Genomic DNA, 19764 nt, shown 5'->3' on the forward strand with positions numbered 1-19764 from the left:
TTATTGGGTTTGTGTATGGTAAAGCAATGTAAGCATTCAGTGCAAGTTTTCCCTTTCATAAGAAGCATGAGCTCGGGGTCGTACTACAATCAAGCCAGGGATTTCTGATTAAATAAGAAGCTATCCCTTTAGAAAGACAGACCCAACATCCCCTCTCCTGCTTCAATCCCCTCCCTGTGTCATTTTACATAACCTCCTCTATTTCTCCTCCACCTTGCCCCCACCTCCTCTGATCTTGCCTACACTTTAAATGCCCCCCTTCTTGGAGGATGTCTTTGTGTGTAAGCAAGAAAACAAGGGCCGTCCCAGAGAGGAGCTGTGACGGAGGCACTTTTTCCGAGTCATGTGTCCAGGTGCGGAGAGGATCAGATTCCTGCGATTAGATTTATGGCTTAGTCCCTACAACAACACACCCCCTCCTCATTCAGCAAGGCCCCTTTTGATGTCCCAGTCTACTTGGGCAGATATTTCATCGTGGACACATAATTAAAGTTAGGAAAATAAGCCGCTCTCATGACAAGCAAAGGTCCTGTGTTCACTCATTCCCTCTCTCCCTTTTTCTCCCTCCTCCTCCTCCTCCTCCTCCTTGTTTTCCACCGAGGTTTGTTGCTGCTTTTTCAGGCCCTTCATTCCCTCCCTTTGGTCCTTGTAACAATAATAGTGCATTTCCTGCCTACCAATAATAACCACAGTGACAACATGCACAGGACTGAGCGTTACAAAACAACACTGTTTGGTGCAATACAACATTTTGTATTCATATCAATTTAGAAGCATCATTGATTAATCATAGGAATTAACATGATTATTGGAAATATTGGGTTTGTATTAAGATCCAAGGTTCTAAATGTACTGAGCAGCTGCCATTATTTGGAAAAGCCAGCATGCTTGTCTTGAAAATAAAGTTTCTCTTTGATGTTGTGTAAAAGTATTGATTTCTGTTTTTCAACTGATAAAAACGGGGGCATGCTTTGAAAAGCAACATAGGACAACAACATTTAACCGATAATCTTATCTGTATGCATGTTCATATGTGTGCTTGGATTATAGTGGGGATAAAGAGGTTGACTGCAGCACAAATATTGGCTTGTATAACAAAAACACGCTAACGTAAGTGCTGGTGCAAGATGATAAAATATACCCATTCTTCAGATGAGCCAAATATACCTTTAAATGTGAGCCAATTGAATTAGTTTAGGGACTTCATGAACCAGCCATGAATGAGGAGTTTGAGTGGAGTTGCTATTTTGGGAATAATAAGGTTGGGGACACTCTTGTTTGACGCCCCAAACGTTACAAAGTAATCATGGAAAATCCATTTAAAAGAAGCTGCTTGTGTTTTCTATCAAAGAAACCACAAGTCAGGAACTTTACAGAGGAGTAAAAAAGATAAACCAGGTTTAGGATACATCATAGCAGTCCGTATGAAAATAAATCCATGCCTTCCGCAAAATGTCTTCTGTCTTGCACAATACTGAGGGGTTATTAGTTACGATCAGTTCAGGTAAGCTGCAATGTCTCTTCCCCTGCAGCAGGGGGCCATAGTCCTATCTTTGGTTCACCTACACCTGGAGCGGGTGGCCTCCAGGGCTTTCTGGTGCCTCCGTTTGTTGAATCTCTTGACGTAGTTGTTGCTTCTCAGGAGGCCGTCTCCAGGCTTCAGTTTACCCCCCAGTAGGTTCAGGAGGTCGCTGGGAAGATGGCGCCGCCGGTGGTAGATCTGGCCCATTATAATGTATCTGGTCCCTAGGGAACGGTTAGGGAAGATGTTGACGTGAAAAAGTGCACAGCTGAGCATTTTTCATGTTTGCCCTAAACAAAGTGGATGCTGCTGCTTTTGCTGATCTCAGGGAAACAGAATTCCCACATCCCACACAAGGAGACTTTGGTGGGGACTTGTTAGAGACTTCTTAGTTAATTGGTCTTGACACGTCTGCGTAAATGTCTCACGATGTACAACTTCTGTCTTATATCTGATCTTGAGTATCAATCAAAGGTTTGCATTCATTAGATACACTTTCACAGTTACTACAGTTTCATTATTTCACTACACTAAACAGATTTTCTTGTCAGATCCTTTTGTTTTATGAGGCTTTTGTGCGTTCCCACTACACTCACCGAGCTTGATGTCAGGGCAGGGCTTGCTGCACTTGTAGGTGTCCAGGACCAGAAGGCGAACTTTGAAGAAAAAGCTGTCAGGGGTCACATAGAGACGACTCATCTTGTAGAAGCCGTCGCTGCTCACCATCAGCGTAATGAGGCGTATGCCTTTACGCACCACATCGATGTCGTGAACTATCCCATTGACAGCTGTTAAAGGGAAATGAATAACATCATATGTAAAAATGCTGGAAATTCATACATAATAATTTTAGGTTTGAATGTACAATCTATATTTTAGATGTATGTTTTGTTAAGGAATAGTTGGACATTTGGGAAAATATGCTTATTTGCTTTTTTTGCCCTGAGTGAGATGAGAAGATTGATTCCACTCTCATGTTTGTCCAGTACATATAAAGCTACAGCCACGAGTCAGTTAGCTTAGCATAAAGACTGAAAACAGGGGTAACCGCTAGCCTGACTCTGTCCAACACTGACAAAAGCAGATTGAACAAACCAGATAATTAATTAGTTTTGGAGCTTCTGCAGTGATGTGGGCGCTGCTCCGGACCGTCGTGGTGAAGAGGGAGTTGAGCCAGAAGGCGAAGCTTCTGATTTACTAGTCCATACATCCCAACCCTAACCTGTGGTCATGAGCTCGGGGTAGTGACCGAAAGAATGAGATTGCCGAAATGAAGTTCCTCTGTGGGGTGGCTGGGCTCAGGCTTACAGATAGGGTGAGGAGCTCGGACATCCGGAGGGAGCTCGGAGGAGAGCCGCTGCTCCTCTGTGTCGAAAGGGGTCAGTTGAGGTGGTTCGGGCATCTGATCAAGTAGCCTCCTGGGCGCCTCCAGCTGGAGGTGTTTCGGGTACGTCCCACTGGTAGGAGGCCCCAGGGCAGACCAAGAACATGCTGGAGGGATTATATATCTCATCTGGCCTGGGAACACCTCGAGGTCCCCTGGGAGGAGCTGGAAAGCGTTGTTGGGGATAGGGACGTCTGGGGTGCTTTGCTTGACATGCTGCACCTGTGACCCGGCCCCGGATTAGGGGATGAAAATGGACGGATGGTTTTAAACATGCTGGTAGTATGATATTTTATCATTTGGACAGAGCTGGGCAAGTTGTTCCCCCCTGTTTTCATGAGAATGGCATCAATCTTCCCACTTCCAAAACATTGAACTCTTTCTTTAAACTACAAGCCTCAAAATTGATGTTTAGCTTAAATTAATGTTTAATTCTGTTTTTGTTGAGTGGTCTTTGTACACATTTGAAATTATCTTTGATATCCTTTTTTCCAACTGGCGCTCAGTATTGTAACATCAGTTCTTCATGGTTTTCTCCTGCAACTTGACTGGATGCTGTCGGACTGGTTCAAACAAATGATGTAGGGATTAATGAATAGCGTTAATGTTGGCTGATTGAGGAAATGAAGGGAAATTAAATGATTTGTGACACGCTTTTTAAATAACATACTTTCTAATGTTTGGGTAAAAAGGTTAAAAAGGTATAAAGTGGTTTCAAGTCAGGCTCAAGTCCAAGTTGTGCAATGGTCATTGGTGTTTAAATCCAAGTTTAGTTGAAATTCTTGTTTGATTTTGTAAAGTCAGGTCTAAAGTCATCAAATTTGTGACTCGAGTCTGATTCAAGTCCAAGTCATGTAACCCGAGTCCACACCTATGAATTATTCTATAGCAACTGTACAATCAACATTTACTTAACTACCTCCATAAAGCCAGTGATTTGTTCAAAATGTTCAGGGATGTTTATTTTTTGGGGGGAAAACAGACTTATATGAACTAATCAGTACTGAAACATTAAAGTTCACGCTCACTGTCCAAGGCTTCAGGCTCTTCCTGCATGTTGCTTTGTCTACCTTTGACAAACTCTTTTTGTCTCTCGTGGTTACATACCAAACTCACTGTAGCAGTAATACTCCCTCTCCTCCTTCTCCTTCCTGCACTCGCTCATGCAGAAGGCATCATGCGTGAAGTCGGACTCTGTGGAGAAGAACACAAGCAGAGGACAGGATGAAGGGATGAGAGTGTGAGAGAGAGTGACTGTCTGCCAGACTCTCATTCCAGCGTCATTAGCAAAGAACAAGGTTGTCATTACAAAACCCAGGCGTTGCATTCCTCCGCATGGGACCGGAGGGGGTGGTGTGTGTGTGTGTGATGGGATCACATCCGTGTTACATTTTCCATCTTAATTACAACATCAGGACCTTCTCGTTCACTCTGCATCAGTTTCTTTACAACCTCGCTGCACACAAAGGGAAACACTGACAGCCAGACTCAAGGGAGGTGGTTGTAATTAGTGGCAAGAGATGTTCACTAACTACCAGTGGAGGGTTCAAACTATCATCACTGTCATTATCACTCTGAGTGAACTCTATGAACTCTGCGTGTTAGTGTATATGATGTTACTTATATGACTGACTTATCTTCACAGGAGTAAAACATATGTAGATATTTTTTAGGTATTTTATGAGGTATTTTGTCGTCTTGATGAGACAGGAGACAGCGCAGAGTGGCAAATAATGTGGAAGTTGCTGGATGTTATGTAGCAAAAGTCCCTAGCCAGACTCAGTGGACTTGTCGATGATATGATCAGCCACCAGGATGCACCAACAAATGTAGCTTTTGAGCATTTTTTTCAGTTTTTGGTCAAAGGCATTTTGGAAACTTTAGTATAAAAATCAAGTTTGGTCCCTTTGTAAGAAATATAAATTACATGGGGAAAAAAGTGGAATAGAATTGCATTTTTTTAAATTCAGTGACTTAAACACTAAAAAATTGTGTTTGGTTTGAGTCATTTGTCACTGTGACTATGTACTACAATATTTCAAAGGTTATTACTGGTAATAAATACTGTGATACTGAGCATCAAAGGTTTTCCCAGATGTTGAAACTCTCTTTTGAAATATGTAATCCCAAATGGGAAGCTCAAGCCCAATAAAGTAACGTTCAAAGACGCTGTGCACAGCTCTGTATCAATACACAGGTCAACTTTCAAGGTCAGGACACAACAAATCCTCCCGTACCTCGTCTCAGGATGTCGAATTGGTAGAGCAGGCTGGAGGAGCGCCGGTTGAAGAGGACAGGCGGGCGGCTGTTGTTCCTGCTCGCTGCACCGATACCTGACTGATAGAGACTGGACTTCCCCGGCCGGTTCTCCTCTGGGTCGAGCCGTCGGTTTGGGGGATCTCTGCGCGGGGAAGGGGCCGGTTGGTGCGGCTGAGCCTGAGGCTGTGTGTGGGATGGACTCCTGGGTCTGGAGTTGGGGTGACCCTCTGGTTCACTCTGCTGAGGAGGACTGATGTTGGACTGGGCGTCCTGGTTGGTTCTCTGCACAGTGCGGTTGGTGACAGCAGCTGTGGCTCCTGTCAGGGGAGTTTTGGGAAGCAGACCAGCAACTTCTGCTCTGGTCTTCTCGCTGTTGTGCTCCACCATTCGGTCGCTCTTGGGGCCCTTTTTGCTTTTGTTGTGGGGGCCATGGTGGCGGGGGATGGGGGCCAGGTCGGTGTGCTTTGGCCAGACAGCAGAGGGTAGAGGATGGAGGGTGAATTTGGACTCCCCGGTCTTGCTGGTCTTCTCCAGGAGCTCGTTGATGGGCAGGGAGGGCTCTTTAACCACCAGCCGGCTCTGGTTGCTCGGAGCTGGATCCACAAAGCTGGGCTGGCCCTTTTCTATCAGGGTGTACAGCTCTGTGTTGACACAAACAATAAGTTGTACTTCAGTAAGACATTTCCTGTAATAATAAAGCATCTCTGCTCTCATAATAAGCTAAAATACTGGATTCATTCACTGTGGATGTTCCTTTCAAGGAGGCAGATTTTGTGCCAATATAAGGGGGGGACACATTTAAAGTTTTAGTGTCAAATACCTACTTTCCTGTATTCTGGTGAATTTTCATGCACAAATTTGTACCTTTAAATGTATTTTGTTTTGTAAAAAAAATAAACGTCTTCTGTCTCTTTTATGCGTTGAAAATGAACATGTTGTAAATATTGAGGGTTGTGTCCCCAGCGTCCCCCTTACAATCTGCACCTATGCTTGAAACACAGAATATTTCCTGGTTCAGGATCTTTCTTGAATGAATAAAGTGGGAAAAATGTTAGTGTTAGTACTTATCTCGGAGGTTTATCAGTAACTCTCATCTTGAGAACTTGACACTTTCCTCTACAGTAGGACACTCATAGACATTAGCATGAGAGGGCTGGAAATATGGAACTTTATAAGAATCTACAGCTCAGACATTAGATTTTAAAATGAACCAATCGTAAAAGTCAAAATTATGAAATTCTGATAACTATTACCCACTTAGCATTTTATCTACGTGAATTATTATATCATTGTTTTGGGATGTTTTCTGATGTTAAAATTGGTAAGGAAGTTTAGGAATGAGTAAATCCCCTCTGAGCATGCTGCTGTGAAAGTATACCTGTACAGTTAATAGACCTCAATAAAAAGAGCTTAACATGTAAAGCAACAAGTGAATGTGTAATAAGAAAAAAATCAGTATTTCTCCACCACATTAAAATGTACCAAACTACAAATAAAAACAATTTCCACTCACCGTTGACAACATGCTCCTCTGTCCTGTAAAGAGGAAAGCCCAGAAACAAGAGAAACAGAATAATCCCTGCCATCCTGGATGTTCAGCTGAGATGTTCAGTGTGGACACATATGTTAAGGTCTGCCTCACAGAGGGGATTCCTGGGATTTTTATACAGCCGCTCAGGAATGAGATGGGATGTGGTGGAAAGGGAGCTGGTGGGACGTCCCTAACACAGAAATAAACACTGTGACATTACACTCCTTCCATTCATAAATGGATTCTAAAAGGGCTCCTGTTGTTGTTTACACTGTAAGAGGGGAAATGCTGATCTGTTGAGATATTCTTTGTTCTCTGTTTTTGTTTGTTTATTTTACAAACTAGGATTTTATCTTACAGGACACAGGGTTTACCTTCTGGTATGTGTTATCCAACAGAATGTTTACAGTCGTCTGTGTGGATGGTTTACTTGCATTTTTGCTGGGTAATTTTATAAAATATCCTCCACTCCAGGGCAACTGATAGCAACCTCTCTGCTGACATCAGCCCGCCTTGATGAGAGGTGGAGGTGACGGTGTACCTGAGTGTATTCAATATCAATCAGTCTTCACTGCCCTCTGGTGGTCACATGCAGGAACTGCGACACATCATTAACTGTCAAATTAACAATTTCCGGACCTATACTTTCTAAATACAGGCACCAAAGTAAAGCAATCTGAAAATAACACAAATGAACGTTTTTACTATTCATTGCAAGAACAAAAAATACAGTGGAGCAGTCAGAAAACATACAAGAATGATTAAATATTGCTGCATCTTGTAGAAACAGCATTCAACAGTTTAATATTATGAAGATATATTGAAAAAATAATTTAAAAATGACAGGTAAATACAAAATAATTCATATTTGTAGAAAGACAAAGGTAACAAAACGAATCAAATAGTGACATACTGACAGGCTGACTGAGATTATGGTCGACTTTAATGAGTTTTTTTCAATAGTTTTGAATTCTTCCACTGTATCAAGAAAATATTTACCAGAAGTGTGATTACTTGCTATCATTTCTGCATTGATACTTTCTTTGACGCATTTAATGTGCTGCAATCTTCACTATGACCACAGGAGGGCAGTGAAGACTCGTGAGTCTAAACACTCTCAGGTCACCTGTCACCTCAACCTGTCATTGCCTCCGTTTACACTGGGTATTAACATGGGTTTTGGTTGAGCCAATCACAAGAGGACAGCCAAGACACATAGCTGTTCACACCTGTGCCTATCACACTTCTCCAGCTGATAACCTGTGTTCAGATGTCGTTGCTGCCTCACCTGTATAGTTTTTATATCCACACTTTTGCTAGCTGTCATGTCAGCGGTTGTTTAAGACCTATTGAAAACATTGCTGTCAGCAGATTTCAACATGTCTCCTTCCACAGGGCAAAATGATGGATAGTCATGCAACACTTCGCCCAACTCTACATAAAATGGGTAAGTTATGAGCATTTGTGCACCGTCACCAAAACAACCATCATGTCCTGCATTGATGTAGTCCTGGTTGGGGACGCATCAGGACGCATTAGCATTTACACTATGTAAGATATGTCGTCAAGTGCGTCCCAGACCACCGGGGCAAGTGGTCTTAGATTGCCTCACAATGCATCTTGGTGGTCATTTACACTTGTATTTAGCACTGACTACTTGTGACCGGATCAACCAAAACACATGTTAACATCAGGTCTAAACAGGGCCTTTAAGACAAGCTCATATTAATTTTGTTGGCTCCGTTTCGTCAGTATAAATAATGCTAGCCTGCCTTGATGCTTGGTGGGTTAAAGCACATTAATACTCCCTTTATTTAATAAAAAAAATCTGTTCATTTCAAACATGTAGTAACCCTCACTGCCCACATATATCCTTGCATCCCTTATGTTGACATAGATTTACACTGGGTGGCACTCGAGGTCAGAGTCAAGAGTTTCTGGCAACAACAAACATGGCGAAGGTGGAGGAGGTCATATGTGGTACCTTTGAACGGGGGCAGCGTTGGAGACAGTGGTGGTCTGAAAGGCCATGAAATATAATGCGACATGTGGTCGGAGAATTTTTTCGTCTGTGTCTGTGATGTTTCAGAGGACTTGCAGAAATACAGATGAAATGAATGCAGACATACATATTTAGGGTTGTGTCCCCCTGTGCCCCTCCTAAAATATACACCTATGCTGCAAACATAGAATATTTCCTGGTTCAGGATCTTTCTTTAGCTTAAATGAATAAAGTGTGAGAAATCAAAATCACCCCTGGGAAGAATCCACAAGAAAAGCACTGGAGCACTCAGATCACTTGTGATGAATTTATTTGTGACTAACGTTTCGACGCCAGCTGCGTCTTCATCAGAGTCAAAACCTGTGAGAAATGTTTGTATTAGTAGCCTACTTATCTGGGAGGTTTATCAGTAACTCTCATTGTGAGAACTTAACACTTTCCTTTACAGTATGACACTCATTGACCTCAGCATGAGTGTGCTGGAAATGTGTAACTTTCTCATACATTAGGTTTTAAAATGAACCAATCGTAAAGGTCCCCAAGTTATGAAATTCTGATGACTATTACCCACTTAGCATTTTATCTATGTGAACCACATTACGTAATTGCTTTGGGGTTTAACATTTCCTCAAACGTTTTTCATGTCAAGGACCCCTAAATTGATACGTACATCAGGTCATGACTCCATTTGATAAGATTGTGCTTCTGAGAGGAAATGAAACCTATGATCAGAATTGTCACTCTTTTGACTTTTACTCACATTGGGCTCACATCTTTAGTGAACTGAATAGTGAAAATGAACTATTTCTCATTTTTCTGGGGATGACCCCTGGTTGAGAACCACTGGATTTGGGTACCATCCTATGGCACCATCAGACAAGAGACAGGAGCAAACATGCTTAACTGTGTTTTATCAGATGAGTGGAACTTTTGGTACTTTTCTGTTACAGATTCTGCATTTTGATTTCTTATATTCTAGCTCTGGTTAAATTCCACTTATGTGACTACTCTTACTTGTAGATTGGTTTAATGCTGGAGTTAAACTGTGAAAAGACATATTCATCTGTACATGCCATATTTTAATTTGTCTTATTTGACCTTTTCAGCATTGCTAATTGAGGTTCAGATTATAATTTATGAACCCCCCACTGCCCAGTTAAAGCAAGGTTTTTAACAGCACAGTTGTCTTGGTGTCGAGCATACTCACCTTGCTAGAGTGACTGAGTTGGTACAATGTAGACCAATTTGGGGTTTTATTATTTACCAAGAGAATCCCATATCCCATCCCATATCCCATCATACTCATCACTGCGAGGAGCGCCCTGTCTTTCACATATTTAAGCCCTGAAAAGGAGCTAAAGACGACCCAGATGGGACTCGAACCCACAATCCCCAGCTCCGGAGGCTGATGCCTTATCCATTAGGCCACTGGGTCATTACGTAGTTATATGTGGAAAATAACTATTATCAAACTGTAAGAGCGAATAAAAAACAGCGGTGAGACGTGTCTTTGAGCACCTAAAATTTAATGACAATTTGTTATGTGAGGAAAATGTTACGCTCGGTACATTGGGTAGTTCAGACATGGCCGCAATGGTTCATAATGAAAGCCTACCAGTGCACAAAGATGTGGAAGCTTTGTCTCGCGATACTACCAGCGGTTGCCTTTGACAACGGGTGTGTTGTCTGAAGCTTTTTTTTGTTACCAGTGGGCTAGGGGGAGGGGCTTGTGGTTAATCTGACCAATCAAAACGCAAGGAAAACAGGGTGGTATATACGTGACGTCACATTTAGTGTAAAAAAATTTACAAGAAATCTGAACGGTAAGCGCGTCGCACATGTCGTGTGACAAAATCTACATTTCAAACAAACGTATTGTTATGGTTTTAGTTTAAGTTATTGTGTTGCTTATAATTTTATTGTTTTATCGCTGTTGTTGTGAATTTCAGCGGGGTTTGGGGTGTTGGTTTATCAGACAGGCTCCGTGTGCGGCGGGGCCACATGGTGTTAGATAACCGGCTTTGCCTCAAGAGAAGCGGCCAGTTAACTGCTAGCGTTAGCTTATCCACCGCCCGTTAGCTCACTTAAAGTAAAGCAGAGGAAGGAAGTGAAATTAGCCGTTTACATGGCTGTTTAATTTTTAACGTTGAATTTTCATCTCTGAACAGGGAGTGTCTGTACGTTATTGCAGTTGTCTTGTTCAACGGTCAGGAATGTCAGCTGGCAGCGACAACGGAGCTCGTCTCACCCAGTTCAAAAACAAAGGGAAAGATGCCAACGTAAGTTCCGCGACCAACAGCCGACATTATAACATTAATTATGTCGCTTATCGAAATAAATACAACCTTATATTCTCATGGGTACCGACTTCTTCAGGAGCTAAGGCGAAGGAGAGCGGAAGTCAACGTAGAGCTACGTAAAGCGAAGAAGGATGATCAGATCCTGAAGAGGAGGAACGTCCAGACTCTTCTGGAGGATCCGACTTCCCCTCTCCAAGAGAAAGACCCCAACGCTCAGGTACCCAGCAGCTGATCCTGGTCAGCTCTAATGCCCCTTTCATACACTCTCTATTTCATTTGGCTGGGGACAGTAAACAGGAGGCACCTGAAATAACACAACTGGTTTTGCATGTCTGAAACATTTGATTGTATAATTTAGTTGGCTATGATTGAGTTGCAGCAAGCTTAATGCCAACACCCAGCACTATCCTCAGAGAATAGGTCTAGTCAAATTGAACCAGAAAGGCAGATAAAAGCTTGGTCTGTTTGTACTCATTATACAAAGTGAAACTTGGAGCAAGCTCAAAGCATAACTAAGGTTTCACCCACACTTATATGTTTTCATTTAACGTGCACATGTGTTTACCTAAAGATAACAGTGTGAAGGTTGTTCCACTTCATTTTAAAATACTTCCTCATTGCTTAAAGAGTCACTGTCAGTGTTAATCAGTGTATGTTATGAAGGCTTTGAACTTGCATTCAGTACCTAATAATTCTGAAAACAAATTTTAGGTCAAAACTATTTTTCCCGCTCTTTTTTTACAATTGATCTGCACTCTCCTGACACTGAAACCTTGACCTAGAAATGCAAGCCATGTTGCAGGTTATTCTTATCTGCTCTTTGCCCCAGGTTTACCTGCCAGATAAGTAATCTGTTTCTGTTTCTGTTTTCACAGCCTCCCCAGCACTGGTCCGTGGAGGAGATTGTAGGAGGTGTAAACAGCCAGAGTCTAGATCATCAGCTGCAGGCTACGCAGGCTGCAAGGTAAAAATCATTTAGTAAAAGAAGCTTGACTGAAGAGTTTTAATGAGATAATATAATAAAATTGTTCCCAGGTTGTTATATGGCATTTTATTCTTACAAACACAGTCCACACGGAGCATATTTTTTTGTCCAGTCTTTCATCAAATGGATATCATCTCTCCTATATAATATTCCTAAATCGTGACAGGTTGTCTATCGTTTTTAACAGTTAGATTTTGGGCATATTCTTTTGCGGATGTCTTGCTTCCTCCTATTAAGTATAAAAAAAATTTGTTCCCAAATCTGTTAAACATGATAACTCATGTATTGTCCTTCAGCTAGTTCTTACTATAATGACATTTAACACAACTACAAGTTGCTTTGAATGTATTTATTTTTCCTAAAAAAAATTATATCTAACGTTTTTGCAATTTATAAGTCTTTTTTATATTACTGTTTTTCTTCAATAGAGCCTCACAGAGTAAAATATATCACATTGTTGCCTATACACTGTAGCTGAATAACCAGAAGGACAATACATCTTGACTTTCTCTTTCTTTAAAGTTACTTTACCTTAATTACACCCCAACTGCGTTTTTCCTGATCTACAGGAAGCTCCTCTCCAGAGAAAAACACCCACCTATTGACAGCATCATCGCTGCCCAACTCATCCCAAAGTTTGTTAGTTTTCTGGCATGGTCAGAATGCCCCCCCATCCAGTTTGAGGCAGCCTGGGCCTTGACCAACATTGCCTCGGGTACCTCAGAGCAGACAACTGCTGTAGTGGAAGGAGGGGCCATCCCAGCCTTCATCAGCCTGGTGACATCACCCCACCCACACATCAGCGAGCAGGCCATTTGGGCCCTGGGAAACATCGCAGGTATTGTAGGCCGACAACACTTAACATCTCTTTGTGTCTGAGGTTACTTGTTTTACCTCCGTAGTTCCGTTACTACATCCTGCACTGCTATATTGTTCAGCTTATTCACCTAGATAGTTGTGATGTGCGGATCTGCTGTTGTTATTGTGTGTATCTGCGCTTCCTTTGCTTTGTCTGGACGTGTTGTTTGTCCCCAGGCTGCCATGTTGAGGGATTTTGAATTAATTTAAAAGGGTGTGTCCTAGTAATCTTACTGTAAGTGTGTTGTTGACACTGTGAATTCTTGTCCAAAGGTGATTCATGCGAGATAAGAAGGAACGCACTGTCTATTAGAGTATCAACACAGGTTGTTTTCTCAGTCAGTAAAGATATTAGAACAGATCATGGTGAGAAAAAGGGCCCGAGATATTATGGTAGTTGCATAACACTGAAGCTAACGCTAATGCTGAAGGGCCAGCTCCTTATTGTCATGGTTCCTATGCAGATGGGAAAATTATGGAATTTAATTTTAATAATATCCAGGTCTGGATAAGTGTTGAAGAAAGAAAACAGTGTGGAAAAGTATTTGTGTCTAGACAAACTGATCAAAGACCTACAAGCTGAGTGCTTTTCATGGCTTTTGTAGCAGGCAGCCAGCGCAACCAAAACGTTTACCACTGTGTGAGAAAGTGCAGGCCAGAGCGAGCTTGATGTCTTCGAAAGCAAAGCAGGAAATATGGTGTACAATTGAACACACACTTCTACATAGGGCTGCCTCTATGCCTGCATGTCACAGCATGCAAAACAGCTCTGCCCCAAGCGCCGTATAACTGAACCAAATCCAGACATCCGCAACCAAAGTAGTTCAAAAGAAAATGGAATATCTTTGAATTGCATATGTAGCATAGGAAGTAACAAAATATGAAGCTTGTCTGAGCATTTAGGAGTTATGCAGTAATGTAGTTATTAGAAAAATAATATTTTATGCAAAAGGAAATTATACCGTTATGGCTGTGCTAATTGTCGTTTCCATGGACACAGTGAATTAACAAGGCTGCACAGATGCTTTGAATATTAAGTAATTAAATTTAAATAAAATAAATATCGTATTTCACTTTTTTCAACTCATTGATTTTAGCTATTGGTACTCCGATGTCAGATATGGTTGGAAAAATACACCAAGAACTGTGGAAATACAAGTCTTAAAGTATGAAAATCTGAAATGGAAAATATGTAACCCTGCACTATAGTGGCTGACTGTAATTTTCATATAGTCACAGTTTGCTTTTTTTCTGTTCTGATTGCACTGCAAACAGCACATGACTTTAAATGTATTTTTCCCCTTAAATCTAGGTGATGGATCCAACTACAGAGACCTAGTGATCAAACATGGTGGTCTCCAGCCACTCCTCGCCTTGCTGGCAGCCCCTGACCTGTCTGTGTTTCCTGTGAGTTTCTATCAAACAGTATTGCACTGCTGCTTTTAAAAGACTTTTCCATCTTGGTTTCAGTGTGTTCTATTCAGATTTATAAATTGACACTGTCTGAGTCCAGTTGAGGCAGACTTCTGCTCCCATTTGGCATTAGAATAGCAAGATTTTTATGGTGTAGGCAGATCAGTTGGATCAAGCTGTTAGTAGATTTGTAATCTATGGGCGGCAGTAGCTCAGTCCATAGGAACTTGGGTTGGGAACCGGAGGGTCGCCTGTTCAAGTCCCCGTCCGGACCAAAATATGGAGCGTGGACTGGTGGCTGGAGAGCTGCCAGTTCACCTCCTGGGCACTGCCAAGGTGCCCTTGAGCAAGGTACCGAACCCCCCAACCGCTCAGGCCTCACCAAGGGCAGCCCCCTCACTCTGACATCTCTCCACTTTGTGCATGTATATGTCCTGTTTGTGCATGTGTGTGTCTTTCGGACCTGTGTGTAATTGACAAGCAAGAGTGAAAACATTGAATTTCCCCTCAGGGGGATTAATAAAGTAAATAAACTTAAAACTATAAACTTAACTTAATTGATGCTCTTCAGAATCGACTAGCCTGTCCTTATGTGGAGTGCATGTATGCGTCTGTCAACATATGTATCCCCTGCCACATTAGAATCAGATCCTGATTCTTTTCCATGTGTTTTGGCTCCAGTTACATCTGTATTTAGAGCTGTGCTCTCCTGATCTGATCAACTCCTCAATAAGTTGCAGTGTGGGTGTGTTCAGGTTTATTCTGCATCTGAAAAAAGAACCAAAAAAAGCCAAAAGGTGTTTTCCAACATATGATCCAAATTAGAAATTTGGCATTAATATGGTTAAGATAATGTATATTGGGGCGTTGGTAGCATAGTGGATAGCGCCGGCGCCCCATGTACAGAGGCGATGCCTCACTGCAGCAGTCGCAGGTTCGACTCCAGCTTGCAACCCTTTGCTGCATGTCAGCCCCCACTCTCTCTCTCTCACCCCATTTCAATCTGTCCTGTCCATTAAAGGCAAAAAGCCCAAAAAAATAATCTTTAAAAAAAAAAAGATAATGTATATTGTTTACTGTGGTAGCAAGAGGAGGTGTAGTAGACTGGCTACAGCTTTTCTGTTCAAAAAACAAAAACAATGTTTGTGCTGTACTGGTTTTTCTAGTTTGGTTTTGTTGGGATTCTGTGGTATTGCCAATTGCTTATATGCCCACAGACAAGGCCTAACTAAATATTAGTTCACCTGAAATGCTTTCAGTGTCAACAAGGCTTATCTTGGCATGTGGTGTGAAACGATTTATTCCTGTTGAAAAGTTAATGCACCGTTGAGAGGCCTTTTGCACACAGCAGAGCGGTCTGTAATTTGACTTTGCTCTTGCACCTTAAAAATGTTATTCAGTGATTTGACAGAAGAGTTTTTTAATGTGGTTGTGGCACAGGAGGTAGAGCGGGTCGTCACAAATTGCAGGAATTGGCAGTTTGATCCCTGGCTTCTCCAGTACACATGTTTAAGTATCCATGGGCAAGATACTGCAGCCCAAATTGCTCCTGATGGCTGTGTACTCATTAGTAAAGCTTCATGTATTCAGCATCACTGACCATTGTTATGTACTGATAAAGGTCCTGAGACCCTGATGTTTCTCTGTTTGGAGGGGGCTAATGTTATAATTTTTCTTAAGCTGAACCTATTCTGTTTGGAGATGGCTCTCTCTTGAGTCTCTCTAGGGCTTGTCAGTATCTGTTTCTCTAACAACTATCATGTTATGACACTTTGATGTTTTAAAATAACACTTGGTTCTTAATCCACCATACCAGTCTGTCTACCTGCGCAATGTCACCTGGACGCTGTCCAACCTGTGTCGGAACAAGAACCCGGCACCTCCTTTGACGGCGGTGCAGCAGCTGCTCCCAGCCCTGGTGCGCCTCCTGCACCACGACGACAGGGAGATTCTGGTCGACACCTGTTGGGCCGTGTCCTACTTGACCGATGGCTCCAATGAGAGGATAGAGGTGGTGGTGCAGGCTGGCCTGGTGCCCCGCCTGGTGCAGCTGCTGGCCTGTGGGGAGCTCTCCATTGTGGTATGTGATGTTGAGTTTGTAACTCAAACTCAAGCTTAAGCTGCTGCTGTGTGCATCATTAGTGGCTTCAAATAGATATGCATGAACACACAGAATTTAGGTTTCAAACCATATTCATATTCATCACCATTATTCCTCCTATATATGATTCCTAAATAATTGACATGCTCTCCCTCACCTTGCAGACTCCAGCCCTGCGGTCACTTGGCAACATTGTGACTGGGACAGACGAGCAGACACAGTGTGTGCTGAATGCAGGTGCTCTGGCAATGTTCCCGAGCCTGCTGCGACACCACAAGCCCAATATCCAGAAAGAGGCAGCCTGGACAGTGTCCAATATCACTGCTGGCAAGGACACCCAGATCCAGGAGGTCATCAATGCAGGCCTGATGCCCATGTTGGTGGAGATCCTCCAACAGGTCAGAACACAAGAGACAGGAAATACAGCTGGCTTGTTACAATACTCAAAATGCAATTTATTTATTTACACTGAGTTATTTTACTGGCTAAATACCTGCCTCACAGACCACAACATACATATATGTATACTGTATGTATATACTGCATCAAAAAGAGAATCACAAAGTTGTCGAAAAGTTAATAATTAATAATAATCTATACGTATATATGCCTGTTTTTTTTTAATTATTATTATTGTTCTTCCTGTAATCTAAAATACCCTGACCAGTGCAGTCACTTGTATTTTCCCCAACGTCTCTCCAGCATGCTGCAGTTTTTACAGAGTTTTTTTGTTTTATGAACAAATTAACTAATTTTCTCTGAGGAGCTGATTTATGATGATATTACTTTTATTTCATTAAGGCTCATTCAGTATATCTTAAGTATCTGTAGTTCATCTCTGTAGTTTTCTCTGGCCTAAAACTTCAGATGTCATTTCTGTTTAGGGAGACTACAAGACTCAGAAGGAGGCGGTGTGGGCTGTCACCAACTACACCAGTGGTGGAACAGTGGAGCAGGTGGCCTACCTGGTCCAGTGCAATGTGCTGGGGCCTCTGTTCACCCTGCTCACAGCCAAAGACAGCAAAATCATCTTGGTCATCCTGGATGCAATCTACAATATTTTACAGGTAAAGACCCTGTTGTTGTGTGTTTTGTAGTTGCTTACTGCAAGATTTTTTTGTGGTGTGATCAAAATGCTGTGATTGAAACTCTGTGCCATGTGTGGAGTAGATTTTACCCCCAACTTGTCTGACATTGCAACTGATCTCCGAGGCTTACTTTAGAGCCAGTGTATTGTGTATATGTTATATATTATAAAATGATTGTGTAGCAATGACAACTACACCAAAGCATTTTTAGAATGTATTTCATTTTGCTGATGAGAAGAGATTATAAGGAAGATACATTTAAACCAGTTTCCTCAGATTAATTCGTCATGTGTGATGGAAAATGAGTGACTTGATTAACTAACCAAAAAAGTTAGTGGCATAAGAGATTATGCTCCATGAGGTTTCCATTTTCAGGAATGAACGAATGATGGTGGGGCCAAAACCGTCAGATGTGCATTCATTTATATTTTCATACATTTTTGCAGTCAAAATCCAAAGTATTTCATAAGCCATAACTCTGTTTACCTGGTAACATCTCAGGGTTGGACTGATACCTGCAACAAGCATTACCATCCCATGAGGTTCTTACGCAACAGTAACGTTGTTCACTCCATTAAATAGGACAAACCTTAGACACAACTTGACAATGGGAGATATATCAAGTCCGCTCAGACAATAATTAAAATACATTTAAGAGAAATTAGCCTGGAAATATACAGACTCCTCTGCCAGCAGACATTCATTTTTAGGTCCCAGTTAAATGGAGATTAACACTGTGGGTTTCTGAGATTAGCAAATGTGAAGATTTGCAGAATTTAATCTGTCACATTATAGTCTGAATGATGCAGATGTATTCCTGACAGTCACAGATTAAAATGGATGGTAACAGTTCATCTCTTGCTAAGGAAACCATTAGTCTTACGGAAGTCTCCCCCCTTTCTCCACAGATGGCATACAAAACTGGTGAAATTGAAAAAGTGTGCCTATTGGTTGAGGAGTTGGGTGGTTTGGATAAGATTGAGGCACTGCAGTCCCATGACAACGAGGCTGTCTATAAATCCTCTCTCAACATCATAGACAGATTCTTCTCTGAAGAGGTAAGTGCTGAAAACAGGTGTCAACGCTAATGGTGAAAACAACCATAGACATTTGCATATACATGCACCTTGAATTTTAGATTCTTGAATGGCCGCAGTGGCTTCATTTTAAGAGTTAATTTTCTTCTGTATCTGTTCAGCTTTGCTTTTTTCGTTTACAAAATGCATATATGTGCTCGATTTTCCAAAGACTTTGTCAGGAAATGCCACTCAGTGTGATTGTACAGTTCGTTACAGTTGTGATACAAACCACTTCCTTCAACAATTCAAGCAGAACACAAACATGGAATGAATTAAAAGACTGGCAGAAGAAGTATGACTACAATTTAAATCGTAATTCATATGACTCATTCACAGATTAAATGACAACAGCCTTGGCAGAGCTGGCAGGTTGGCACACGTTACTGCCAAAGAATAAATGTGGGGTGTGATGCAACAGTACAGTAGCCTGAGCTGGATCTTGGCAGGTTTCTGCAAGGCAACCTTCAATATAATGCTTATTGTATGTTTAATGGGTGTTTTTCTTTTTGGTGAAATCACTGACCGAAGGCTTTTAGAACTAAAACATACTGTTGTGTACACTATCTGCCTTCAGTGTTAATGCATTCACAACAGACCATTTGTTGGCTGACAGAAATGGTCTGGTCCACAGAGTCTATCTTAAACCATGTCCATTAAATGATCCCCCAAAACATGCTAAGACTCTGTTAATCCTCTAATGCGTCCTCCTGCCTTTCAGAATGAAGACGATGAGTCAGTGGTTCCTGAAGCTACAGGAGACTGCTATACCTTCCAGATCCCCGAGGACCAGAGCACTTTCCAGTTTTAACATGTCCACATTTCTCTTTGTAACATAAAAAAAGGAAGTTCATACTGTGTTGATATTTTTGTATTTTTTTTTAGACATTTCATTCTTGTACATGACATTACAAGAACAAAATATCCGTTTTAAATAAATATTTGTAAATAATTATTACTCTTGCATAAGGTTTTACTCTTGGTGGGTGTTTCAGATATAAGCAGGTTACAGGGAAATGTGCCTGATTTGTGACGTAGGAGGAGTGTTAAGAATAACTTCTTGAGAGAAATAAGGAATAGGTGAGTGTGTCCATGTCACCACTAGGTGACACTGTGGTTATTCTTTATACTTGTAAGCCTACATGTTATAAGGACACTGTTGTGTCTTCAGTACATTGTAAACTATTTTATGAATGAGATCTGTGTTTCAGTGTGTTCACACTTTATGGCCATAGTGGCTCAGGA

At 41.6% G+C, this 19764-nt stretch overlaps 2 protein-coding genes and 1 non-coding gene across 3 annotated transcripts; 1 reads left to right on the top strand and 2 right to left on the bottom strand.

Moving 5' to 3' along the window:
- Positions 1 to 17: 17 nt before the first annotated feature.
- LOC126389732 (UPF0450 protein C17orf58 homolog) lies at positions 18 to 6797 on the bottom strand. Its single transcript, XM_050043561.1, has 5 exons — positions 6679 to 6797; positions 5144 to 5806; positions 4014 to 4100; positions 2119 to 2310; positions 18 to 1746 (listed from the first exon to the last, which is right to left on the bottom strand). The coding sequence occupies exons 1-5, from the start codon at positions 6749 to 6751 to the stop codon at positions 1559 to 1561; spliced, it is 1203 nt and encodes a 400-aa protein (XP_049899518.1). The 5' UTR covers positions 6752 to 6797; the 3' UTR covers positions 18 to 1558.
- Positions 6798 to 10060: 3263 nt separating this feature from the next.
- trnar-ccg (transfer RNA arginine (anticodon CCG)) lies at positions 10061 to 10133 on the bottom strand. The gene has a single exon. It is a non-coding gene; the product is annotated as a tRNA-Arg (tRNA).
- A 329-nt stretch (positions 10134 to 10462) lies between these two features.
- On the top strand, positions 10463 to 19472 carry LOC126389730 (importin subunit alpha-1-like). Its single transcript, XM_050043558.1, has 11 exons — positions 10463 to 10521; positions 10867 to 10977; positions 11075 to 11215; positions 11874 to 11962; positions 12553 to 12821; positions 14154 to 14248; positions 16071 to 16334; positions 16520 to 16753; positions 17240 to 17422; positions 18352 to 18501; positions 19241 to 19472. The coding sequence occupies exons 2-11, from the start codon at positions 10912 to 10914 to the stop codon at positions 19328 to 19330; spliced, it is 1581 nt and encodes a 526-aa protein (XP_049899515.1). The 5' UTR covers positions 10463 to 10521; positions 10867 to 10911; the 3' UTR covers positions 19331 to 19472.
- Positions 19473 to 19764: the final 292 nt, after the last annotated feature.

The sequence above is a fragment of the Epinephelus moara genome, chromosome 5 (genome assembly GCF_006386435.1).
Source record: "Epinephelus moara isolate mb chromosome 5, YSFRI_EMoa_1.0, whole genome shotgun sequence".
In the NCBI taxonomy this organism is placed as follows: domain Eukaryota; kingdom Metazoa; phylum Chordata; class Actinopteri; order Perciformes; family Serranidae; genus Epinephelus; species Epinephelus moara.